The sequence below is a fragment of the Convolutriloba macropyga genome, chromosome 4 (assembly GCF_964194025.1).
Source record: "Convolutriloba macropyga chromosome 4, txConMacr16.3, whole genome shotgun sequence".
Taxonomy (NCBI): domain Eukaryota; kingdom Metazoa; phylum Xenacoelomorpha; order Acoela; family Convolutidae; genus Convolutriloba; species Convolutriloba macropyga.
In genome coordinates this window covers 66102161-66128253 of record NC_134471.1, presented here as the reverse complement: position 1 = coordinate 66128253, position 26093 = coordinate 66102161, and the positions used below count along the sequence as shown (strand labels likewise).

At 35.6% G+C, this 26093-nt stretch overlaps 2 protein-coding genes across 3 annotated transcripts in view; one reads left to right on the top strand and one right to left on the bottom strand.

Moving 5' to 3' along the window:
* Nucleotides 1–26093, bottom strand: part of LOC142338137 (uncharacterized) — a 244331-nt gene that overhangs the window by 5195 nt on the left and 213043 nt on the right. Inside the window, exons 24-30 of the mRNA XM_075387771.1 lie at nucleotides 16481–16678; nucleotides 13031–13237; nucleotides 9691–9843; nucleotides 9102–9194; nucleotides 6785–6936; nucleotides 5564–6300; nucleotides 4437–4733 (exon numbers count right to left, since the gene is read on the bottom strand). Coding sequence (XP_075243886.1) covers nucleotides 4437–4733; nucleotides 5564–6300; nucleotides 6785–6936; nucleotides 9102–9194; nucleotides 9691–9843; nucleotides 13031–13237; nucleotides 16481–16678 — 1837 coding nt within the window. The remainder of the gene's footprint in view (nucleotides 1–4436; nucleotides 4734–5563; nucleotides 6301–6784; nucleotides 6937–9101; nucleotides 9195–9690; nucleotides 9844–13030; nucleotides 13238–16480; nucleotides 16679–26093) is intronic.
* LOC142337836 (uncharacterized) overlaps nucleotides 22243–26093 on the top strand; it is a 66145-nt gene continuing 62294 nt past the window's right edge. For both annotated transcript variants that reach the window (XM_075387377.1, XM_075387376.1), the window contains exon 1: nucleotides 22243–22378. The gene's annotated coding sequence lies outside the window, so the exon portion shown is untranslated. The remainder of the gene's footprint in view (nucleotides 22379–26093) is intronic.

Below are 26093 nucleotides of genomic sequence, written 5' to 3'. Positions count from 1 at the left end.
GTTGGAGGTCAGTGGATGTTAGAATCAGGTTTCTGTTGGTGGGAGAATATACTTCTGACATATGATTGATAGGTCAGTAAGATAATGATAGCGCCAAAACAAAATTAGAATTGAGTTTAGTTTTGTGACCATTACTTATCGACATAGCAACAAAGCTCGTCAGGTAAGTTCTTCTTTTGTTCTTGGAAACTTTATTAACCAAAACTTCAAACTTCTAAGTTTCTCGAGGTTTCTTAGAAACCTTCACATCCTCCCCCTTTTTTAAGCAAGTTTGTGGGTATAGGTTCTCCAAATCTTTCGGGTTGTTTTCTGTTTCTTTTTGATGTTCATGAAGGCTCCGGTGGTTCGGGTTGTTGGTGCTCTGCAGCTGATGTGGCTACAGAAGCTTCCTCCTGATGTGAAGTTCCCACATTTGTGTTCTGAAGTTGTGGTTCTGATTGAGATATGGTCTCCTCCACTGCTAGTTCAGTTTTCACATGGTCCTCTTTTAGTCTCGCAATTTGGTTGTCGCTCAGTAGAATAGACCGTGTCGAGTTTTCGGGCTTTATGAAAGATGTGTTCAAGCCCTTCCTGATGTTGAAGGTAGCAGGAACTGGCTTTGTCTTTTCCTTGGCCTTGAATAGAATGGGTCCACACAAGTCGAAATCTGCTAATGCTGGTTGTCTCACTCTGCGTCCAATCAGGAGTTTTGCTCGTCGTCTTTGAAGTGTTGCGATGAGTCATCAGTGCCCTTTGCAGGAATGCTCCAAATGACACATTAATATTGGGACTCCATGCTTGAAGTGCCCGATTCACTGTCTGAACTGCTCTTTCAGCTAGTCCATTAGTTCTTGGATGATAGACGGGTGATTTTATTTTCTTAATTCCCAGTGATTCACACCACTGTTTAAGATAACCACTTACAAATTTAGAACCATTATCTGTTACTAAAGTTTTTGATATTCCGAATCTTGCGAAAATTTGATTAAGATATACTTTAACTGTTTCTGATGTTCTATTTCCCGCGGGAAAAGCTTCCATCCAGCCCGAAACCGCGTCAACAATTACTATGATATTGCCTTGGTCCTTAGCATAACCCCAGTCTATGTGGAGACGTTCCCAATCGTCGGCTTCTGGCATTGCAGAGACTGTTTTTCCCAGGCTAGACCTGTTCATTTCTTACATTCTTACTTTCACTAGAAACTTACATTTACTAAAAAATGTTGAACGGCTTGGGTAATGCCAGGCCACCATGCTGTCCTTCTGACTGATGTCTCATTTGCATTCTTCCCAGAATGTGTCTCTTGCGCTTTTGCTAAAACCAAGTGTCGTAATTTGGGCGGAATGAAAGAAACAACACCTCTGAAGAGGATTCCATTGTGTATGGTCAGTGCATCTTTGTGTTGTTCGAATCCTTTCTCCGCCTCTGAACGTTGTTTCCAGTTGCCGCTTTTGATTTGTTTCATTATGTCCTGGAAGAGTCTGTTTCTTCCAAATTCATTTTTGATTTCAGCTTTTGTCACCAAATCACTCTGAGCGAAGTAGATGTTTTTGATTGCGAAGCACACTCGATTGTTGACGGATTCGTCTCCGTCAAACTCCATTCTGCTCAAAGCATCTGCATGGGGTATCTGCTCTCCTGTTGTGTACTTCAACTCATAGTCGAAGCCCATTAGAGCGATTTCCCATCTTGTGATTCTAGCTAATGCCGTCTTCGGGATTTCTTCGTCTGGTGCAGAGATATTTGAGTGGTTTGTGGTCCGTTTCAAGGGTAAATCGTCTTCTAAGAAGGAATGTTTCAATCCTGTGACCAAAAACTCAATTGCCACTGCTTTCCGTTTTATGTTCGAGTAGTCTTGGTCCGCTGGAGTCAACTTTCTCGATACATATTTGACTGGATGTTTTTCTTGCAAAAGAACCCCGCCAATGGCTTTTTCAGAGGCGTCAGTAGTAACTGTTGCTTCTTTTTGTAAACTATGTGGCTGTACAAATGGGTTAGCACATAATTCAATTTTTATGACTTTAAAGGCTTCCTGTTGCATTTTGTCCCTCATGTTGCAAAATCAGGAATCATTCTGCCGCAAAAATTTGCTAGCCCAACAAACGATTCGAGTTGTTTGTTGTTAGTTGTTGTTTTTGCGTTTTTCATTTTTTCAACATGTTTGGTATCTGGTGCTATTCCCTCCTTTGAAACGGAGTATCCCAAAAAACTAACGCTATCGACTGGTTTTGAGTTAGAATCTTTCTCATTAATAGTAATTTTTTTCACATAGTCGACTCTTGGCATCAAGCATTCTTTTGTCGAACTGATCCTTGGTAGTTCAATAGACCAACACATCGTCTTGAAAAATCACTACATCTTTAATTCCTTTGAGTGTTTGTTGATTAGATGCAATTCTGGAAGATTGAAGAAGAGTTTTTCAATCCCTGAGGTAGTCGTCACATCTTGAACAGTCCCTGAGATGTGCCGATTGTGCATTTATCTTTCGCCTCTTCGTCAAGTTCAATTTGATAGTAGGCATCTGAGAGGTCAATTCTGCCAAAGTATGAGCCCCATGTAGATTGTGGAAGACTGTATCCATGTCTGGTATTGGCTAGTCCTCATCCATCACCTTGCCATTGATATGCACTTTCAATTCAACACAAAGTCTCAAGTCTCCACTCTTCTTTCTATGCCACACCACTGGAGATGCATAAGTGACTCCTCCTGGCTGTACCGGTTCAAAGATTCCCTGTCTGACCATCTGTTTCAGCTTCTCTGTGACATTGTTCTGAAGAGGTAGAGGTATTACTCTGGCTTCGTAGAAACTTGGCTGTGATCCTGGTATCAGCTTTACATGAGCTTTGTAACCCTCTACAGCAGGTAGGTGCTCGGTTTTGATGTTTTTCACACTTTGCCTGAGTAGAAGGTCTCTACCGAGTAGTCCAAATTTCTTTATCAGACTGCACAACTGCTAGTTGTTTTTGTGTGAGCCTGCTTCCGTTCCACTCAACGTCACAAGGAAGTGATCCCAGGAACGTTTATTGATGAAGGTCATCAATTAACGCTTCTGGGATCACTTACTTCGAGATAAGCTTCGAGATGTCTTATCTTGCCATCAAACTGAGGTTTACCAAGCTCAGTCCCTATTTTTGATGATATCACTGTGCTATCTGCACCTGTGTCTACCTGCATTTTTATTTTGCAGATATTTATTGAGATATATTCCCATGTCGCAGACATGCTAAAGATTTGTTCTTTAGTATAAAACATTACCATCTCCGATGGTGGGGATGCTTACTCTGATGAAATATTTTCTTCTTCGCAAAAGTTATTCTGTTTATTGCACTTACCTGAATTTGGTTGGGGTTTGCTTCTACACATTTTTGAGAAGTGTCCTACTTTTTCACAGGTTTTGCATTTTTTATCTAGCGCTGGACAGGGTTTACTAGAATGTGGCTTACCTCCACACATAGTGCACATGTTGTTGATTTTATTAGCCGTAAATTTTTCATTTGGCTTTCGAAAGGTCTTTTTGAAGTTGAGCCCAAGTTCTTCTTTCACAGTGAAAGGCTTAATACCTGATGAAGTACTTGCAAAAGCCGTTGCATGGCTTCTGAACTGTAAGCTCTCGGTCATTTCAGTAATCGACAATGCGGACCTAATTGTATTTTTTTTCAAAAATATTTGTTTTTTTATCAATTTTTTTTAGAATAGCTGCTGATTTGTTTTTCACATAACTCTTCAAACACCATTATATTTTTGATTACAACAAAATAACCACCCCAGTCTAAATTGACCTCTGGTCGGACTTAATTCAGACCGTTCTCCAAAGTTTTAAACATACTCTCAATTTCACAACCCTCCGCCCCGGTTGACCTTTTTTGGTAACCACATCCAAGAACTCTATATGGTCCCACTCAGACCATAAAACAATTTCTGAAATGATCTTTCTGTGATTTCCAAGATTTCCATTTATAATTCTTATATGGCATCCAAAAGTTCAATTTTTTATTGTTCCAGGAGCACCTGCAAACACATTTAAACCTTTCTACATATATTGACATTCTATGGTTAAATGGTACCTTAATGGTTCTTACAAGACCATGCACGTTAGGATCAGGCATCCAGTAGGCAGCTTCAGCTGATTTCAGTGAGCAGTACTAGGCAAAAGATACATAGAAACTCAATACATGGCTTCGATATGGTTGCCAAGAAAGGTTTATGGTGGTCAACCCCCCCCCCTACTCCTCTACTCCCCCCCGCCCCGACCTCCCCAACTCGTTCACTCGATGATGGTCCGACCAGAGGTCACTTTATTCTGGAACTTCGTGTCTTTCTCATTACACCCCCGCCCACGAAACTATATTAGCCCCTGATTATGGTATGATTACCATGATGGGGGTATAGGTTATATCACCACTAAGCTGGGGGGCTATATTAATGGGAAAGACCCATAACTTTGACCCGTTTATACCTCTATTGTAGCACAACTTCTTGATCCAAATGATAATTTCCAACACCAAATTCAGCGGGGGAGCAGTTGGAGATCTCTGGTTCATGCTCCGGATCAGTTTCGCCCTTCCGAACTTCCACTCGGTGTCGGACTGTCTCTGGATTCTCTGGTAGGTGTCTGACATCATAGCAATCAACAGGTTCACCAGCACTATGATTGATATGACCAGGTAGACTCCATACGTGAACACAATCAGACTTTTGCCCCAGGAGGGGATACACACTGAGTCCTTTTTCGGAAAGAGACGGTTTGATGCAACTGTTTCTTTAAAATATCTTAGCTTTGTTAAATATATATCCTATTCCAAAACTGGTGCCATTTTCTCAACTACTAGCAAATTTTTACTCCATAATGCCAAGTTTGAAAATACTGGCAAATTTCTTTTTAACAAGGCCAAATTTGCAAAATTTTTCAAAATAATCATCAGTTTGCAAAAATTTGCACACAAACGATCGACCGATTTCGTTCCGGTCAAGAGCTGGCTTAAATTAGCAATGTGGGTTATTTAAAAATGAGATAAGTACCCAGTGTATGCGATATATGAGAAAAATCACTATAATTCGCCTACTTCTGACGATAAGGGATAACAAATCCAGATCTTATTGCAAATAATTGTAAAATTAATGTTATATTTTACCAAATTTGCTAATTTGCTTAATGAAAAATTGCACCTTTGACATTAAGTTTAAATTAGGGATAGTGCTGACAAGAATAGTCGCAGAATCTCAACCAAATAGTTTTCTCATCTATAAAAATTAATTTAGAAACACCTGTTTTGTGTTCGAATTTTAGAGGAAGTCAATACACATCTGATAAAATCTGAAACAGATCTGGTGTCCTCATTTCGTTTGAAAAATTCGTTTCTTTCTTCAGTAATCTCATCTTATTTACTATGTTAATCCACAGTTGAGAAAATTGTCAAAACAATCAGCCATATCTACTTACAATATTCTTCAATCTAAATAAAGTTCTATATATAATTTCCATTAGCAATTTAATCTTCAAATATGATTTTAAAACCAGAACATTCCGATTCATTTTTACCGATTTTTTAGAGGAAAACCTTTTATAGAGACAGTTGCATCAACATTCCTTAATCATATCGTCATCGTCCGTCAACCCAAACAGGGCAAACGACAGCTTCTCAAACTGCTTACTCAGCACAGACATTCCCTGCTTGTAAGGAATAACCTTTCCAGTCGTATACAAAACAGGATACAGCCCAATTTCTTCACAAAACTCAATCGGATACGCGGGCTGGTTCAAAGCCGTCATTTCCAAAGTAAACCCGAGCAAAAATAAACTCAACAGTATCATAAACCGAAACAAATCTTTCATCAGGTCGAATATAATAATAGCCCACGGTCCGAATAAATGATGAAAGGTCAAAAAGTCGAGAAATTGTACAAACGTCAAGGGTATTGAAGCTCCTAGGAGCTGGTTCCGAACGTATATGGTGTTATACTGACCTTCCAGACCGCCGTTTGTGACTGCATTGAACACGTGAATTGACATAGCAATTGCAGACATCACAATTACGATGATTTTGATCCAACCCAAACCCGACTTGTCAGATGGGCTTGTTAACTCAGAGAGTAATAACCCGCTCATCATAATTAATAACCCGAATTCATACCACGGCGGTATAATTAGGTAATCTTTCTCAACTTTGTACAGTCGGAATGCGACAGTTAGGGTTAGTAGTAATATTAGATAGATATGACTGGTTAAGTAGAGCATCATTTTCACAATCGGCACTTTGTTCATCCGCATGAATTTGACGGGGAAGCAGAAGAACGCGAAGCAGGGTGGGAATAGAATTGCCCTTATAGAAAATATGGCGATAAGTCGGACTAACTTTATATCTATCATTGTTACAATTTTTTTTGCACTTTCTTATATTGCTTAAACGCTTTTAAAAGAAAAATGCAAACTGCATTTATGAACTCTTTGAGAAAATAAAGTTGTCTCGCTTTCGTGCGTTGCGTCAGCGTTCGTTGCCGTTATAATGATAAAGCAAAAAAGCAATAAATTTATGATTCTTTTCTTGTTACAAATATTCGATCAATAAAGTTAGATTCAAATTCTGTTAGCCCAAAATTCGTTGAAATTGTAACATTCGAAACTTATTGATTAACAAATTACTATGAACAAATGGACAAAAAGCTGGAACATGCATTTCAAATGGCGTGTACAACCTACAGAAAAGTACGATTTTCAAAATCTTCCGTTACAGAAAATTAGATGCGAAATTATGAGTTTAAATTTGGAGTATCGCCATATTTATGGGGAAGATGTGATAGTGGTACCCAAATAGTAGTAGTATTTTGGAAGTGGGAATCTGTAGTCCCCCCATCCAGATATCTGACAGGTACTTCTGGACAGCAGAGTGGGCTACAACCTCCTTCTGTTCACACTCCATCAACACATCCAACACTTGAACTCCTCTGTGGTCCACGGCCTAAATGTTTTTGGATCATATCAAACCAAATCAGTTTTCACCCGTTTTAAGAATTGGTTCTTATTGACGTCGACGCTTTTTGACGTCTGGTGTGCGTGACTGAAGCGGAACTTTAGAAGCTGAATACCCCAGTTAGCTGGTACAAATTACACCAGAGCCCATTTTGGTTGTGCGGAAAGTTGTTGTTGTTATCAACAAACCAGCTCGAAAGTTTAAAGCTAAAAAATCTACTCGAATGTCATTTTTAGCTTATTGAACAAATAAATTTCACTGCTCTTCCACTTACCAGGAAGAATGCTATACACTGCGGTCAGTTCGATTTTGCTATTCCAAATCTGTGTGGAATTTTTGTTTTTGCAATTCATGATGTATAATTCGCTTTTGTAACCGTAAATCCGCTATATTTTTTAACGTTGCATTTCAAATTGAGTTTATAACTATTTACCAAGCTTAGTTTTTTCCAATATCAAATTCAACTGGATTTGCTACATATCACAAAACTCAGGATCTCTTTGTGCAAACCAATTTAGTTTGATAGGGAAACCAATCGAAGGAAAAGAAATGCTTGATACATGTTCATGAAAAATTGTTTAAAATTAAAACTAAGTTGAGTTTTACTTTTTTTCTCACAACTTGCAATAGCACAACTAGGACACATCAACAGTTGAATTACATCGCAAGTAACTTGCGCTTGTAGTTATGTTTTCGCATTTCTGTAAGTCCTCTAATCTTCTTTAACAAAAACTCGATAGCTGACTTACATTTGTTGCTTTTTTGATCCTGGCCTCTGATCTATGGATTAAAGATGAAAAATTGTGCAGCTATATTGCTAAGAGCTCTTTTTGGTTTAAAATATTATTAATGGTACTAACGTTAAACCAAATTGGGAGCATAAGTATCATAAGATTGAAATGCGATGAATTTTTATTTTCCAATAAAAATCGCTGAGATACAAAGTTTCAGAGCTTAATCTAGTTTATAAAATTGATATGTTGATGCTGAGATGGCATGCAAATTAAAGTCATGCTCACATCATAGCACAGCAGTCCTTCAAAATATTTTCAAATTCATGATGAAAAGATCGCCCATGGAACTTATTTTTCTATTTTGTACAGAATTTTCAGCTATCAAAAAAAACTATAATTGAATATGATGATCATAAAAAAACTGCAATAGTTTGTTTTTTTTTACCGAGAAAATTAGAATTTTTTCTTTTACAGAGCGCTTTGGTCGTATTTAGTAAGCGAATCATTTCTAATTCGGGATCTTTTCCGTTTGTGCCCCCCCCCCCAGTACGTTATTCGCCCCCCAGATACAGAGTACGTGGCATTACATAGTATATCATTATGTAAAAATATGGCCTGTGCGTCTGGGGGGGGGGGGGCGTAAATAATATGCGCCCACTAGGCTGGGGGGGGGGGGCACAAACGGAAAAGATCCCTAAGTTGTCCGTGACAGCAAATTTTTGTCAGACTCAGACAACAATTAGCTTGAAAAGCAAAAGGTGACCCACCATGACAAAATTTTGCTGTCAGGGTGGCAACTTAGAATTAATGCTCTATTTAAACTTTGCTAAAGCACTCTGTTGAAGAATTATCTCTAATTTTTGGTGAAAATAAGCAATAGGTTTTTACAGATTTCTTATGATCACCGTATTCAAAATATGAAGTAATTATTTCCAAACTTCTAATCTGATGATCGACCGTTTTTGATTTTATCAGCTCAACTAATGGCACTAATGCCCTTGAAGTTGTTTGCGAAATTTTGCTATTTGGTTCTCCTCAACAAAGTGGAGTCTTTTACAAACTCAAATTTCAAGTTAAAAATCAAACAGTCAGTCACATGCCCCATGGAATCATCTTCATCCCTCTCTCTACGCCACCTGGTCTGTTTTTGTTATTTTTTTAAACTTTTAGATAATCCCTGTTTCTTTCTTGATCCTGACTATATTCGAGGGGTTGGCCCTCTGAAAAGACTAATCAAGTTGAGGAGGGGGGGATGGGGGTTACATCCCCCTGCTTTAATTACATGGTCGAACACGCCGCTAAAGTCGACCTGAAGTATTTTCAAAGGTTGACCCATAACCTTTTCATGCTCAATATCATCGACCGGGATCTTATCATAAATAGGGGAAGTTTTCATGTTTTTAATAACATTTTGCAAACCTTAAGAATAGCTCCAGCAGACACAACTCCAGTCGCAATGGTCGTCAAGTCAACAGCTACCTCTTCGCAGAACAGAGCAACATCCGTCAACTCCTAAAGCAATAACGTCACCGTTGCTTCACATCTGTCAATTTCTAAACATCGATTCAATCCAACTGACCTTATAGTCTCGATAGTTTTGATATTAGCAGTTAAAAGGCTGATAAATTTTGCCGAATTATTTCCTGCACAGATCATGGCATAATTATTTCAAGCTATCAACAAAAAAATCTTCTATGTTTGTGCCCCCCCCCCAGTACTTTATGCACCCCCCAATCACAGAGCACGTGTCCTTACACTGTAAATCATTGTATAAAAATATTGCAGGTTCTGTTGGGGGGGGGGGGGACACAAACGGAAAAGGTCCCAACAAACTTTCAGTGTATTTTCTTCGCTAATAAATCAGATCTAGGCCTGAGCAAACCGAGAAAACAGATTGTTATCGTGATTAAGGAACAAAAAACAGAATTAGAAAGACATAATGATATTTTACCATACATTAAAATTGAGTTAAAACAAGATAATCAAACTTTGGAACACTATAACTAACCTTGGCCCTGTCTTTCTTCCGAACACTCTCTTGTTGATAATTGTAGGCCAAGAGAGACGCTGTCTCCAATGGAGCAGGAGAGAGCAAAATGAAGTCTCTCACTGGCTTGTTGTCTCTCGTCATCTTGCTGCAGATCATCAGGTCGAATAGGAACTAAGACGAAATAGATATAAAATTCATAGCTCGAGAATTTGACACATTTGACTTTAATAAGGCCCGTTCAACTGACAGCATACGTAACCCTAAAAAATAACCTTCCCTCTGATCAGGTGCGTCAGATTCATAACGTCAAATAGGAACTAAGCCCCAACATATATTGTTAGTTCAAAAATCAACGTGATTTCTCTCAATCTAGGTTCCAGCCCTAGTCTAGAGCTGGAATTCATGAAAAAACCTAATAATTCCAGGTGGGAGGGGCGAGGGGTAAATATTGATTCAAATTACACAGTCCTTTGTTGGAGTCGAGGCTAATTCTTTTCAAAAGTCCAGCCAATTTTTTTTCATGGATCGAGTAAAAGTCTTTTCATAGGCATTTTGGGTCAAGCAAGGCCTTTTCATAGTTATTTTGCGCAGAAAATGGTCTTTTCATGGGTCGATCAAAAGTCTTTTCGTAAGTCTGTGTTTTGTTTGCAAATTCGGAATTTAAAAAAATGCTGTTTCTGTACATACAGAACAGGCACCCATGCAATACTAAAGAACATTTCACCAGAGCAGTCAAAATTAAAAAAGTGTTGGGAAACTGCCAAAACGCTTCAGACTTTTTTTGTGATATCGCAGCTGGACTCTATTTCAACAATAGTTAATTGATTGAAACAAGGTAGATTAATTGAAGCAGTCTTCTTCCCATTAGATATGATGAAAATGTGGCGTAATTCATTTTCTTCTTTCCAAACTTGTAAACTATCTTTTATAAAGCTATTTAGATTTTTAGATCTTCTAAATTGCAAAAAATGAAGGATCATGAATGTCAAATTCCCGACGTTTTAGTGTCCAAACAAATTCAAGGACACATTTTATTATCTGGCCAAGGTCGCGGACGGTTGTTTTAGTTTGAACCAAAATCGCGGACATCACTCAAAGTTTAGACAAATTCTTTTCATACTAAAAATTGGTCGTGGACAGTCTTTTTATGCATTAAATTGGTCGAGGATGTTTTTTTTAATGAATCCAGTTCTAGACTAGAGGGTTAATCCGACTACTAGCTTTCTTTACTATTGAACCTTGTTATAGTGAAGAACCCTCAGTAAAACCCTCATTTCTGATAAATCTGACAAAATACTTGCTATAATTTTGCTATTTTCTGAAACTTCCTGATAATCAAAATGTTTGGCGATGAGAATCGAATTAAAAGCCTCTAAAGTGTTCCTTTTAACATTCTTTCCTTTCACTGGTTTTTTTTTCATTATACACCCACACCACAAAATTAGAGCCCCACAATATGGTATCTTTGCCGTAATTTGGGGGCAAAACGTTATATAACCACTAAATTGGTGGGACGGGAACAGTTAAAGAGCGGGTGTCGTTACTTTGTTGATCAAAATGAAAAATTTGGAACGCTCGTCGGAGGGTTGCAAATAACATGCACCCACTAAGCTGGGGGGGGGGGGGGGTGCACAAACGGAAAATATCCGAATTGGTAAAAAAAACTTTGTGGTTCTGTAAACTGAGGTATCATCTGCTGAAAAAGATTGACGATTATAAAAAGTAATCTATTAAAAAGTTTTGCAGATAGAAGATATTTCTTAAAAATGAGTAATGTTTCGATTTATTTAGTGTCATCAGACAATATTATCTAGCTTCTGATTTAGTTTAAATAAATAAAACCGTCTAATATCGGGCAAAACGACCGGCGATTGTTCCTTTTCGGTAGTATCGAGATGTGGCATAAGGGGAAGCATTTAAGGAGGGGAGCGGAGTGGGAGTCTCAGAGAGGATTTCAAGAAACGGGGGGGGGGGCAGGGTTGAAAATCGCCAGTAGCAGAAGAATAGGAGAGGGCTGAGTGAGAGAGGGGAATGAGGGGAGAGGTTTAGTGGAGGTGGGGTTTACGTGGGGCGGTTGAGTTGAGGCGTGAGTGTGGCTGACTAAGAGGGAAGTCGAACTCTTAAGATTAAAAACCGACCTTCACTCCATAAACTTAGGTCTCCTCAGAATAGTTTTGTGAATCGCACACTTAGGGACTAGTAAAGCGTAATGCTCTAAATGACATTTGCCCTCTTAATGCCCTCTGAACGCTACATGTTTGTCCCATTTTTGGCAGGTGGGGAAAGGGGGGTTTGTTAGTTAGGTGGCGCGCGTAGTTAGATGGGGGCAGGCAAAAGAGGGTAGTTGAGGAAGGGGAATTGGGGGAGGTTGGGTAGATTGGGAGAAGTTGGATAGACTGAGGGAGGGGGTGTAGGTAGGTGAGGGGGTAAGCGGGGGGGGGGGGGGTGTAGGCTGTAGTAGTATGCATAGGTGTGAGTGACTCATATTGGATCAAAATTCTCAAAAAAAACCTTGTACCCTGGAGTTTTACCAGGTTTTCCAATTTATCATACCTCAGAAACTACGCGAAATGCTTAAAGCGAAAGAAGTCAATGTTCAAGCCGAGAACAAATTTGCTTCAGTCAAAAGTTACGTTTGAGAGCAGTTAACAACCTACATCATATGTCAGAAATTGTACTCTACATGCAATATAAATGTTTACGCTGCACACATTGCTCCATTTTGATGAAGATTTCCGTCAAAAGGTTAAATAAAACAAAGAACTTTTACGCTACATTGCTTATTTGAACAAAAACGTTCAATTTAAAACAACATTAAAAGGTTGCTCAAACCTCAGAATTTAATTCAAGCAAGTGATTTATTTTTAGCACAAAATATTGCAGTTTGGACCATTTTTTTCAAAATTGATGAATAAAGTTTACAAAATTTGATTGCATGCAAAACAAATTGACCGGAAAACTGTTCACTTCCCCTATGAAAACAGTAAGCAGCTGCGAATCTCAGACGTTGCAACGCACAACTTTTGGTTCCCAGGGACAATGATTTATCCCAAGTACGATGAGAGGTATGGAAAAATATTTCAAGGGAGAGCTAAAAGAATCTAAGTGCGAAACAATACCACTAAGAACATTAAAAAATCAATTCTGTTGATCGAATCTACTGTAGTTCTGAAATTTGCTAAGTCAGAGCAAAATAAAGAACCAATATTCTTTGAAATCTTCTGGTTTAGAGAAAACTCAGAATGAATTTCTGAATTGGCTCTGAATTGGAGGAAATTCAGTGGAAAATGTGACCTGGATCACCTTCTGAATCATAGTACGGACTTTGCTTTAAAATTATGTACGTGACCCGATTAACCTTTTTATCATTTATGAGTTGATGAGTGTCGTGTTGTTGTTTCATTAAGAAGTACAACACACTGTGGTGACAATTAGCTGCTGAGTAACACACGGCGACTTTTCCATCTTTAGTCTCGTGAGTCGAGTTGGCACCGGAAGTGACCAAAAGTTCCACAACTGGGTTGTGTCCGTTTTTGGCCGCGTAGTGCAAGGGTCGCCAGTCATTCTAGAATATTCACATGCATTCGAACCAGTTGTTCAACTTAAAAATGTCTCAAAGTGCAAAAAAGAATTTGAGAACGGGTTGCAGCAGAAGCCCCTATTGCTATTATTAGGATAAGTTAGCACATTAGTTAACACAAAATTGTATTAAATAATGTGCTAACTTATCTTTACAATTTGGGTTAGAAATTCGGAAAAGCGTTTTTGAATCTAGTCTTTCGCATTTTACAAAATCTTTGCTAATAAGATGTCTCGATGAACAGAAATGAAATTAAACGTTTAAACCTTTTTTCAATTCTAAGATTAAGTCAATAAAATGTTTGTGTGCTAACAAGTTCGGGAGAATGGATTGGATGGCGCATAACGCTTCCAATCGCATAACGCTTCCAATTTCGGATTATGAGAATAAATTTCCTCGAGTTTGTGTTCTTTCCACGCTAAAAGTAACCCGTTTCCACAAAACTAAGATTGTACCAGTTAGACCGAAATGAAAGAAAGCCTAACTGGTGATTAATTTTAGAAATGTCCTTCTTGATGCTAATTGTAGATTAAGAAGGCAGTTAGCAAATTACCATATCTTTGTTCACCAAAAAATTAAGTCTTTAAATTGGGTCTCAAGTAACTACTAGTAAAAATAAGAGCAGTAAATTTTTGGCTGACTACGTGCTCAAAATGGCGGATATGGATAACATTCTTCTGCGATTACTAGTGGCAAAATGTATGTCTACAAAGAAATATGCCTTTTCGAACTTTGGCTACGTATATTGTTAAATTGTAAGACACTAATAAATAAATGTGTTTCTGCGTAATTGCGGCGGAGCAGCTTTAGGTTTTCAGTAAGCAGCGTATTAACAGTAGCCTGTTCTCAGCTGTCCGTTTTCAATTATTCCCCACATCTCAGACTGTTCATTTGGTGAACATGAATGCTCTTTATTTGGTGACTATGGCCACTTTTTTTGCGTCTGAGACTTTCACGTGGTACCAATATTGCAGCCAACATTGGTCAGGCTATGGTCAACCTGAAGCTGTGGTTAAGTGAGAGCTCATCCCTACATAGACAGCTTCACGGAGGCAGGGGATTGAACCCTCAATCTTTGGCGTGTGAATCACACACCTTACCTCTCGGCTATCACGCAACAACACTACCACGCCTTGGATTTTTTTTCCAAAAAAATTTAAAGACACCACAATTTCTAACGAGTTAACCTTAATTTTTGAGTATTCCTACATGTTAACCTATCAAGCTCTATGTTCCGACTAGTTAAACAGTCAAACTAGAAAATTATTGAGTTATCTTGCGGCCATTTATGTAGCAAAAAAATTAAGAATTTCTGAATCAAAAGTGGTAGTTTCCCCAGAAGAAACAAGTTCAACTTTAACGGAAACACCGCAACTTTTATTGAACACCACTAAATGAAAGTTACATAAGATTTCAACAATCGAGGAGAAAATTTCTGAGTTTAAAACTGATTATAGCAAAAAAATTCTTCGGAAACTTTTATGATTGGCATCCAATATAAGATTAAAGACTAATTAATCTAAGCAAGAAAAAAATAGATTCGTTTAGAGACAGTTATCGGGGAAATGTGGAAGGGAGCTCATTTTTCACAATATTAGCTCCCCTCTTCTAATGCTACATATGTTTGCTTAAGTTAGTCACTCTTTGTAGAAAATTGGCATTACTTCTTGCTAGTTTTAACCGTCTAAAAGTTGATTTTGATTTACAACTGCAAATATAGACTTTATGGTCTGTTAAAATAAGCGATGAAAACAAAAAGTAATTTTCAGTCGACTTTTAAACAGACGTAAATTAACTGATTTTATTAGATTAAAAGCATTCAAATTACCCTGATATATGCCGGATTCTCTGACAGAGAAAACTTTTCTCTCGGACAATAGCAATGACTTCAATAAATTCAAACAAACTCAAAATTCTAAGATCGCAGAATACATCAATTTTTTTATTGGTTGAATGTTTTATGTTTTTTTTTGCCGAGCACTTGGGTGCCCGTTTTCAGGTAAGTTTTTTTCCACTGTTATTTTTTGTTTATGAAATTAAGCTGAAGAGTTCCTTAGCTCAACTCAAGTTTCAAGCCGTCAACACTTCTTTTTTGAAAAAGGTTTCCTAGTGAATTAAAATATACGGAGATTTATTGCGTTATGCATTAAAAAATTGGTTGAAAAATCGTTAGTTTTGCTGATAAAATGTCAGATTGCAAAAACTTTGTATTTTTGCTTCTTTCATAAAGAAATCTATATATTTTCAGATTTTGCCATAATAAAATCTATGTATTTTTGCATTTTGCATAGAGAAATAATTGTATTTTTGCACTTTGGCATAAAGAAATCTATGTATTTTCGCGTTTTCGCATAAAGAAATCTATGTATTTTCTTATTTATGTGTAAAGAAGTCTATGTATTTTTGCATTTTGCATAAAGAAACAATTGTATTTTTGCACTTTGGCATAAAGAAATCTAGGTATTTTCGCATTTATGTGTAAAGAAATCTTTGCATTTTGGCATTTTTGCATGCAGAAATAAATGTATTTTCGCATTTTTGCATAAGGAAATCTATGTGTTTTGGCTTTTCCGCATAAAGAAATCTATCTATTTTCGCTTTTTGACATAAAGAAATATATGTATTTTTGCAATTTTGCTTAAAGAAATCTATGTATTTTCGCTTTATTGCATTAAGAAATCTACATTTTTGCATATTACACATTTTGTTTGCCTGTTTATAAGCTATAATTTTGGAAAGTTTCTTAAATTTGCAAAACAATTGAATGGTATGAGAGCCCTATTTCAAAACATTTAATTTCGTCTGCCGCGTAATCTTAATTGTGACATTGTATGAAGAGCGATCAGTTAGAGCCACATTCTGAAAGAAAATATAGAATATGTAAATGAATTCTAAATGTCAATTTGTAATCAAAATGAATGCAGTTACATAGTTTCATCCTTATGTCTCATAAAGTTAAATTTGAACAGAATACTCGACTTTGGTTCTTTTCTGTGTTTATTTTTTAAAGTTTTTTGGAAAAACTCTTTGGGTCTTTTCCATTATAGACCCCTCCAGCTTATGGGTCAGCTGACGCATAGCCCCCAATCATAGTAATTATAGTACAATGGGGGCGAAAATTGGAATGGCTTTAATGCGAAAGACCTAAATTTTCAAATAAATTGAGCTGTGAGACTGAAATGACATAATGAAGTTCATTTCAAAAACACTTCAATCTGGTTCATATACCTTATCGTGTGAATTAGGGTCTGCGCCTTGCCCAATTAGAAGCTGTGCCATATCTTTGTGCCCATTTGCAGCTGCCAGTAACAGTGGAGTTCTTCCTTTTATGTCCCTAATGTGTAACTGCTGGGTTGACTTACTAAGCAACAGTCCAGCTACTGCCACATTGCCAGTCTGGGCCGCCAGATGGAGAGGGGTGCTGCCCTGTAAACAACAATAATATATAATGGAATGATCATATAATGCAATGTACGATCAAATCACCGTCTAGAATAACAAGTTTTGATAAGTTTTTCAAGACCTGCAAGGATGAATGTATATTTTTATAGGAAGGTTAGCTGTTTTTGACTCCAGAGCTTATTGAGTACATATTCAACCCTGAGGCGCAGATGCCGAACAAGGAAGCTCGATAAAATGCGTTCGCACATAATATTACGACCCATCCACGTTCTTGACCTAATTGACCGCCAAATGAGGAAGAGATGGAAAACTTTCAGAAAATCACTTATTGTTTGAAAATAAAAGTTTTATCCAGTGAAAAAACTGCTTTAGCTCTAACCACTATCCAAATAAAATAATAAATCATTAGAAGTCCGATAATAACTGCCATTAACGAGCGTGCGAGACAAGACAAACAAAAAATCAAATGAAAACAACCAGCCTTAATTACGAAATCTCAATGTCTTCATTTTTTGAAAAAACATAAAAAAATCAAAATAGCATTAGATAAAAAGTAAAATAAACCAAATTACTTGGATTTCACCGGGAAAAATTCGAGACCTGCCTTTATTGAGAAAAAATAACAAGTAGGCAGAAAACAAAAGGGAAATGTTAGATATTACGTTTACACTTTTTGAAAAAAATAAAATTCAAAGACAGGAATGCAATAATTATCAGCCGAAATCTTTCAATGGCTTCATCTATACCTTCAAACAAAACCATTGCGACCTGCTATTTTGTAGTGAATCTCATACGACTAAAAAAGAACAAATGCAGACAATAACCAAAAAATCATTTCTTTTTTGCAAGAAAACGGTGTCGAAACCTATAAGACCAAAATCTATTCACTAAAAACAATGAAAACAGTCAATTTCACCTTAAATTGACGCCATTAATGTGATGTGCCACTTCTTAATATTGTGCCATCAATATGAGGATCGGACAAGACAGTAAAAGCGAACCTACACATTAACACTCAAAACAGACAGAATTGGAAATTTCAAGAACAATTTTATGCAAACGGTGTTGAAGCCAATATAAAAAAATGCTGTTTGCTGAAATTGCAGTTTATTTTAATCAGACCAACTATAACTGCACGTAAATTTGACCTGACCACAATTGATGTTTGATTGGAAATCATTATGGTTTATAACTTTCATGAAAGAACAAAAAAGGCGAAAGTTTTTCAAAAAAAGATATAGGGCACCCCATTACAGTCCGAATAATTTATTTTAAAACTATTAAATTCCATAAAACAGCACCAAAGTAGCCTTGCTCTTGCTGCTTCTCTTTTAAAACCAAAAATGTAGAAAAAGTTAAGGAACAAGCTAATGAACAAAAAAATCTTTATATCAAATGCAAATGATGAATTTTGGGATCTACTCTTTTCGGCCCCTGCTTTGTACGCATAAAATTTTTATTACCCGAGGTGCACGTTTTTTACATAGTAAATTGCTATATAACAACATAAAATTTGTAACTGGAGGTCAAAATAAACAATGGTGGGGCCGAAACAGAATAGATCCGAATTTTTGAAAATGTTCTTGTTATGTTAAGGAATGAAGCATTATGTATCAATTCAATTCACCAGACAATTTCTGTTATAGCTCCCTATATAGTGATTTAGACATTTTCTGAACTAGAATCTGTCATAAGGCTACATAAAGATCATCAAAATCTGGCAAATCTCAGGAATTCATTAAAATTTGTTTTTGTTTTTGTTTAAAAACAAATTCTCGGAGTCAAAAAAGCACTGGCTTTGCTCATAAAACACAATATCAATTCATTGGACAAAAAGAGAACTCTGATTAATTGAGCCTTTTATTGAAAAAGGTTGTTCTTGTACTCTGGATGAAAGAAATGCGAAAAATATTTTAAAGTTAGACCCAAAATACAATCCGAATCCTTGTTCATAGCAAAACTCAACGATGAGACCTAAATTGTTTTTGGAGTTATTGCACGTTTGTTAAAAACACAAAGGTTATAGAGTATTGCTTAATAGTTTTCTTGGCAAAAGAAAAATCCTAAAATAACCTGTGCGTTTTATTATAAATATGAGTTTAAAGTAGCGAAAGACCTCAAAAATGTTCTTTCCAGAAAACTTTCTTTTGAAGCAGAGGTACAAATAGCCGATACCTGATTAAAGAAAGATTGTGTCAGCAGTTTTTAGGTCTGCACTACCTGTGAAAATGGACAAAATTGGCCAAATAAGCATATTTGTTGCTATTTATGGAAAAAAAAGAGTAAATGCCGATTTTTAAAATATTAGCTTTGTCTTAAAATTTTGCCAAAATATTTAGTTCAAACAATTCACCAACTGTTTTCTATGTTTACGTGTAAAACCAATTAAACTATAGTTGACAGTTTCATCATATTTCAACAAAAACTGATCAAGGTTTTTTTTAGCAAAATATAGAAAAAATGTGGACAAAACAAAATAAAATTTGAACAAAACAACACAACGTTCACTAATTTTTAAACCTCTGTAACTCCTTGACAAAAAACAAAATTCAAAAGATGGTTTGAAGCTGAAGTTTTTGGCATGACACGCTTTCTCATGATACTACTCAAAATCATGTACGATGAATATATCGTTCGGTGAAAATTGACAGAACAAAAAAGAAACCGTTTGAGTAAATAGTTGCTCACCCACTAAAGTGATTCGAACAATAAAATTATATTGATTTCTATATTGGAGCACGCATGCTGCAACTGGAGGCATATTGTATGTATCCTTGCTACCATTGAATAAAATAAACCTGTAGAATCAGAAAAAGTTGATAAAATTAGATTGTACTTGTTAAAAATTGCACTTTAAATCAACTTCTGGCTAAACAGTTTACCAATATACTTCATCAGAAATTGAATTGAATGAACTGTCATTTTAATTGGTGCACGCTCTGTGTTTGGAGCATTTCACTTTGTATTTTATACTAAACTGATTGTTCCGCTGGGCGGTTCTCGTTAAAAAGCCAGAATTCTCAGCGACTTCAAGCAGAGTCACGTAACCTATTAATCTGTAACTGGGGCATAACGTGTTCTTACAACCATTGAAAAATCACGAAAAAATAAATTCAGCTCAATTGCTCAAAAATCCTCGTGGAATTAAAATTAGAGCCTAATCTAAGGCCTTCTAAGTATATGTTAGAGCATAGTTCTGGGAAGCCTAAGGCAATTAGAGCTCAAAGCCGATAGCATTTGCGCCCGAGGCTGAACTCGAAGTGCCGAAAGCTTCTCAAAACTATACTCTAACTTATTTCGACTCCAATTTTGCTGCTAAAAACTCAAAAAATCAATTAAAATTTATAGTAACATTGCAATTCTCGTGCAGCGAATCAGTCCAACAAGTGAATAATCGTTCAACCCAAATAATATTTTTTTCTGAATTCCTTGATATTTTTGTAGGAGCGAATTGATCAAAGAGGCCATCAGCCGGCTCTGTTGTGTCATTCTCATTGTCACTCTTTATGGTTTTTAGAAAAATGAGCAAGTTATAAAAAATTTTTTTTATATTGACTCCATTATAGACCGAAAAAGTCCTCTTTTAAGGTCGAAACTGTTACATTTTGAATGTTTCCTAATTTTAGTTATCCCCTTCAATTATCTTTGAAAAGTGTCTGCTTTGTATTAGAGAAAAAGTTGGGCTTCCAAAAAAATTTTCCAGGTAACATGCCTTAAGTCTTCCAAGAATTTTTTCCAAGAAACTTGCTCTGTTGATTGCTCAATTTATGCCATTTTGTAAGGCTGAACTCTTCAAGACTAGTGTGAAAAGTGAGCGAAAAAACTGATTAAATTCAAAGTCTAGTGTGCTATGGAACGTGAAATCCTGAAAAAAGTGGGGTGCTTTAAAAGTACGAAATTGAGGTCTACGGTTAAATAAACTATTGTTAATTTATGGATGTGATTTTTGTGTTCATTATTAACACAGTACAACCAAAATTGTCCAATAATAATGATCAACAACTGTACTATCTCATATGCTACCAAAAAACAGATCGAAAATGAATTCAAGCTACAAAATTGTGTAACATTGAGAAAATTGGAACACTGTTTTTCGATACTTGTTATTTTAGGTTTAACTTAGCCACTCGGCGGCGTTTCAATACTCCGAGATGATCCTTCTTAGACACCATATCAAAGACCATATATGGTTCGATCCGAGCCAAGGCAAAATTTGTATGATCTTGCTATGGTTTCTAAGAAGCCATGTACGATCTTGGGTATGTTAGATTTTACATATGAAAGATAGTTTCAGCAGAGCAGCACGTTTTTGATGATTTTCTCCCAGTTTGAAATTTTAATGATCTTGGATATGGTGTCTAAGAAAAAATAATGGTCTTCGATATGGTATCTAGGACACCATATATGATCATAGGAATGGTTTCTAAGATTCAATCAGAAAATTTGAAAACTGCAACCTAATGAATGCACTTCACTCCATTATCACAAATGGTAAATTGTATGATCTTCGATATAGTATGCAAGAAGCCATTAAGGGTTTTGATATGATATCTAAGACACCATATATGATCATGGAAATGGTTTCCTTAGTTTGTTTTGTTATTTGAAAACGTTTCTAAAGCGACTTGTTGTCTTTTTTGTTTTTTTTTGTTTGTATTTCAGGTTCTTTTTCCCAGAAAATTGATGCAAAAAAATTTTATGTTTATGGTCTTCTATGGGCCATAGGTTTCTATTGTCTTGGACATGGAATCTAATCCCCTTAAAAAAGTTTTTTATTTATTCAAAATAAATCAAACTCTGTCACTTTGTGCTTAATATGCGATCCAAAAAACGTCATTTGAGACCTTGTTGTGTTTTTTGTATGGTCTTTGATATGGTATCTAAGATAACATAGGAGCCATACATGAATTTGATATGGTATCTAAGGTTGATTTATGGTGGTCAGCCCGGGACGTTAATAACACGATGCATCAAAAAATGATAACCGATTTTATATTTAAAGTTAAAACTTATTACCTTATCAACAAAGGAAATGACTAAATCAGTTGAGTTATCCACTAAACATCAAAATTATTTAAAGTAGATTCTAAATATTAAAAATGGTTCTCCTGAAAATGGTTTTTTTTGTAAATATCTGAAAGAATTCAAATATTCTTATTAGTGGATGCAAATTTTCTTGGACTGCGATTAGAGCCTTTTATATTTATACTACAGTTGAAATACATTAGAAACGAGCACTTCATTCGACTGCTTCGTATCCACAACTAAAACATTGGACCCAAATATCACATGAAATACAAAACAACGTTGCAATTAATGCTTGCTTGAAGGGTTCCGTTATAAACTGTAAATTTGACTTATTTTTGTTGACGTTTCAAGTTACTGATGGTTTGGAAATGGCAGCAGGCCAAAACCTTTAATAACGACGGACAAAAAAGTTCTCTAATCTGCTTAATTCACAATACGCAATAGTGTTATCTGAATTCTATCATATTCTGTTACTGGATAGCAAATAAAATAGAAAAAGATTGAACAGTATTGTTGGACATTTTTGGCTGTATTATCTCATTATTGAACACACAAATCACGCCCATAAATTAACAACGGTTTTGTTAGTCTAAAAAGCCCAAAGATTAGGCTCTAATTTTAACGACACACAAATTTTATATAATAGTAGTGTTCAAATTCACTTCCAATCAGTTATTGGATAGAAAAATTGGACAGGTGAGTTACTGGCTGTTCAAATTCTAGTAGTATTTCAAACAAGACCATGGCAAGAAAACTTGGCGTTATTGTGCTGCTCCTCAGCTTAATAAACACGAACTTAAAGATTCGGTATCTTTTTTTGTCAAACGGCTCAGAAATAAAAAAAGAACCGAATCCATGAGCTCTAAATGGCACGATATTTTGTATACTAATTTTTTGCTTCTGAAATGAAGCTGAATTTAATTTTTTTAAAAAAATATATATTTGGGTTTGATCAACCGGACGTTTGATCAACCGGAATCTGAGTAAATTGTTAACAAACATCGTTAGTAGTTCTTCAAATGATTGTTAGTAGTTCCTTAATTGGTTTTTATGCTTTCAAGAAAAATGATTTTTTTTGCTATTGGTTCAGTGTTTAAAAGCCCTGAACCAGTACATTTGAATATTAAAAATGAAAAATTCAGTTCTGTAACACTGCATCTCCATAATTTTTTTAAGTTTGATTATGTGCAGTCTAGCTTCATTATGATTATATTGAGGTCATAGAGTTCGCCTACGCTAAACTTATCCTCTATAGTCTGAAACGTACTCATTCCTCAAAATTAAGCCTGAGCAGCATAATTTCATACTTTTGTAGCTTAAAAATGGTAGATACTATATTAGTATACACACTATTTATACATAAGCTAGTTTGTAGGCAATTACCAAAAAAGCCCAATTAGCCTAGCGGTTGCGACTTGTTGCGCAAGTTAAATGTTACAAGTATCCACGCGGATGTTCGAATCGCATATAAATCAAACGTTGTTGGCTGGAGTTAAGCTGAACATATTATTTTTCTTGCAATAATTTTTACTCAAAAATCAAGACTGGCCAGTGTAAATTTTGATATGAACAGAGTACTGGTCCTCCTATAAACCAGAATGTCTTTAGAATGATTCAGCGCTGATTTGCTCTGCCACCAACCTCCAGGTACATCTGTGTGCATCGTAACAAATCAAAAATCTTTAATTATGGCCGACATTGAAGAAAAAGCTGAAGAAATAAGACTGCTGATTGTTAACATCCTTAACAGAGGTACCCCTCATTTTTAAAATTTATTACATCAAACATTTCTTTGGTCTTATTGACATTCTTTTTCTGTAGTTATAATTCATCTGTTTCACATGCGTACGCAATTCAGATCGCTTTTTAATTTTCATTGGAAAAAAGTAGTTGAATGGATATAATGTGTAATCTTTTAACAGAACCCATCACCATCAGCGCCGTATTGTTGGAAGTGAAAAAATCATTTGAAATACCATTTTAACAGAAAATCTATGACAAAATTATTTGAAATGCACAAAAATATCAAAAATAAGAAGTTGTAAAAATTTAGGATTTTTTATTCAAATATCAAAGAGAAAAAAATGACTATGCTGCCTTGCCAAATTTGTCTTTTTTTGAATGTGTTTTTATATTCCTTTTGAATAATTTTTTTCCATCTTTTGAGTTTTGAGAAAAATGAAGAAAATCAACCTGAAAACGATTCAAGGGAAACATTAAAAAGGTTAGAAAAATGGAGGACCATAGACTAAAAATTTACTTTTGTTTTATTCAATGAGTCAACATCTGAAAATTTTGACATTTTCTTTTCAGAGTTTCTGTTTTCGTAACATAGTTCAATTTTCAAAAAACTTTCCAGGAAAAAATTTCAATCACAACTGATAACTCATTTTCTTTGGTTTTCTCCTGAACATGTACAATGGTGTCCTGGGTGTTACTAAAATTTTGGTCCCACCAGTGGCGTTTGATATATGGTAAAATCCACTCAAACCTTAATTGACGAAAAACAGCAAAAATAGAAAAGGGAATGTTATCAATTTTTTTTCTTGTTTCAACAACTACCAAAGTTAATGGTAAACAAACAACTTGGTCCACATGATATGGAAATAATTTAATTCTACAGAACTTTGATGTCTAAATCAGAAGTCAACATGCCGCTAACAAAATCTTGCACTGCATTGTTCCTACGCTAAAATAAATTAAGTGTTTTAGGAGTTTATATGTAATTTTTGTAGGCTCAAAAGGTGACAGTTTCTTAGAAACTGGCATTGGGTGCATGTAGGGACTAAATGACTGACTTATAAAATGAGGTTGAAAAAAAATTGTTGCTAAATTTAAATTTTTGAAGCACAATCACAAACTAATTTTAACTATCAAGTTTATATTCTACTTTTAAATAGTTATGGAGATAGAGTTAAATTTGATTCGTTCAAGATTTTAGAACTTGTTTCCACTAATACTGTAAGGACAAAACTGTTCGTACGATTGAAGACTGATTCTTAATATATAAATGTTTCACGAAAATTTGTTATGGTGAAATGTTTTGAAGTTACTTTTTATGGATTTGAATAGTTATTTCCTACCTTACATTTTAGGTTACTTAAACGCAATCTCTGGTAATAACAATTCAGATTGCACAGAAAGAAGAAGGCTAGATTTTTCGCAGCGATTACTTCTAAGCCAATAAAGAAACCTTTAAAAAAGATTGAGCTGTTAATTTTTTAGCATTAAAACTGCAAATGCTGAACTTTAATAATTATGCAAGCATGTAAACATTTAAACTAACGGTTAGATACTCCAGAAAAGCGAACAAAAACGACGTAAGAAATAGTTAGTATATGGTCTTTCAAGCGTTTTGTATGGTCAATTTGTTTGGCTTAGAACAAAAGAACCAATCCGTATGTTTGGTAAATCAAGATTCCGTTTGTTCGGTTTTTACAGCATAAAAAAAATTTAGTATGACTGTTTCCAAACGTATGAATATCTAGATCTAGTTGTCTTCGAAAAAAAGCTTCGGTATGTTTGATTTCGCAAGAATGGTATGGTTTTTTAACATAATAAGTGAACTAAATATTCATTCTAAAAGGTGAAACATCGTCAATTTGTTCGTTCAAAACATTGAACTTTTTGTTTATAAGGTCGCCAAACGTTATGATAGTGGTCTCTTTGAAGGAATTATATACGGACTTCAGAGAAAAAGCTTCTGACAAAATGTGCAAATTTATTTTAAGTTCTTCTTTGGCTCATTGGCAAGTTTAGTCGAACAATTTCAAATTTCTAGTTTGCTTTCAACATTTTAAAAATTCAGCATAATTGTTGAACATAGGTGTAGATTCCGTTGAACCACTCACATTTAGGTATATGTTCAGTTTAAAATGTTATCTTATGTTTTAAAACACAGCATAACGATTGATTTGCTCCATTTGAAACCAAAAGCACTGATGTTCTCTTACATTTGAAAACCCAATATACCAACAATTTCCTACGTTTTTCTTCCGTTTTAAAATTGAATTTGTTAAATGTTGTCAAAACCAACGTACCAGAGATTTTTAATATTCCAGACCAAATATGCTGACAACTTTGAAAATAGAAAAACCATTTTTTTTTACGTTTAAAAATGGACCATAGGAAAATCATACAGAAGTTTTCTTACGTTCCAGACCGATTAACATTTTCACATGTTTGGTTAGCAAACATAACTAAACTTTCCTTCGTTTGAGAAAAAAATATAACTACAATACCGACGGAAAAAGCGCAAAAGCATTCTTTGTTTTTGTCTAAACAAAACCGAGCATATAGACCACAGTAGTAATCATATCTGCCATGCTACTGGAGGGGGGGGGGGGGTCCGGACCCCCCCCCCCTACAAGAACTCTCACCACCGAAAAACTGATTTTCTCTTAGTGAAAGC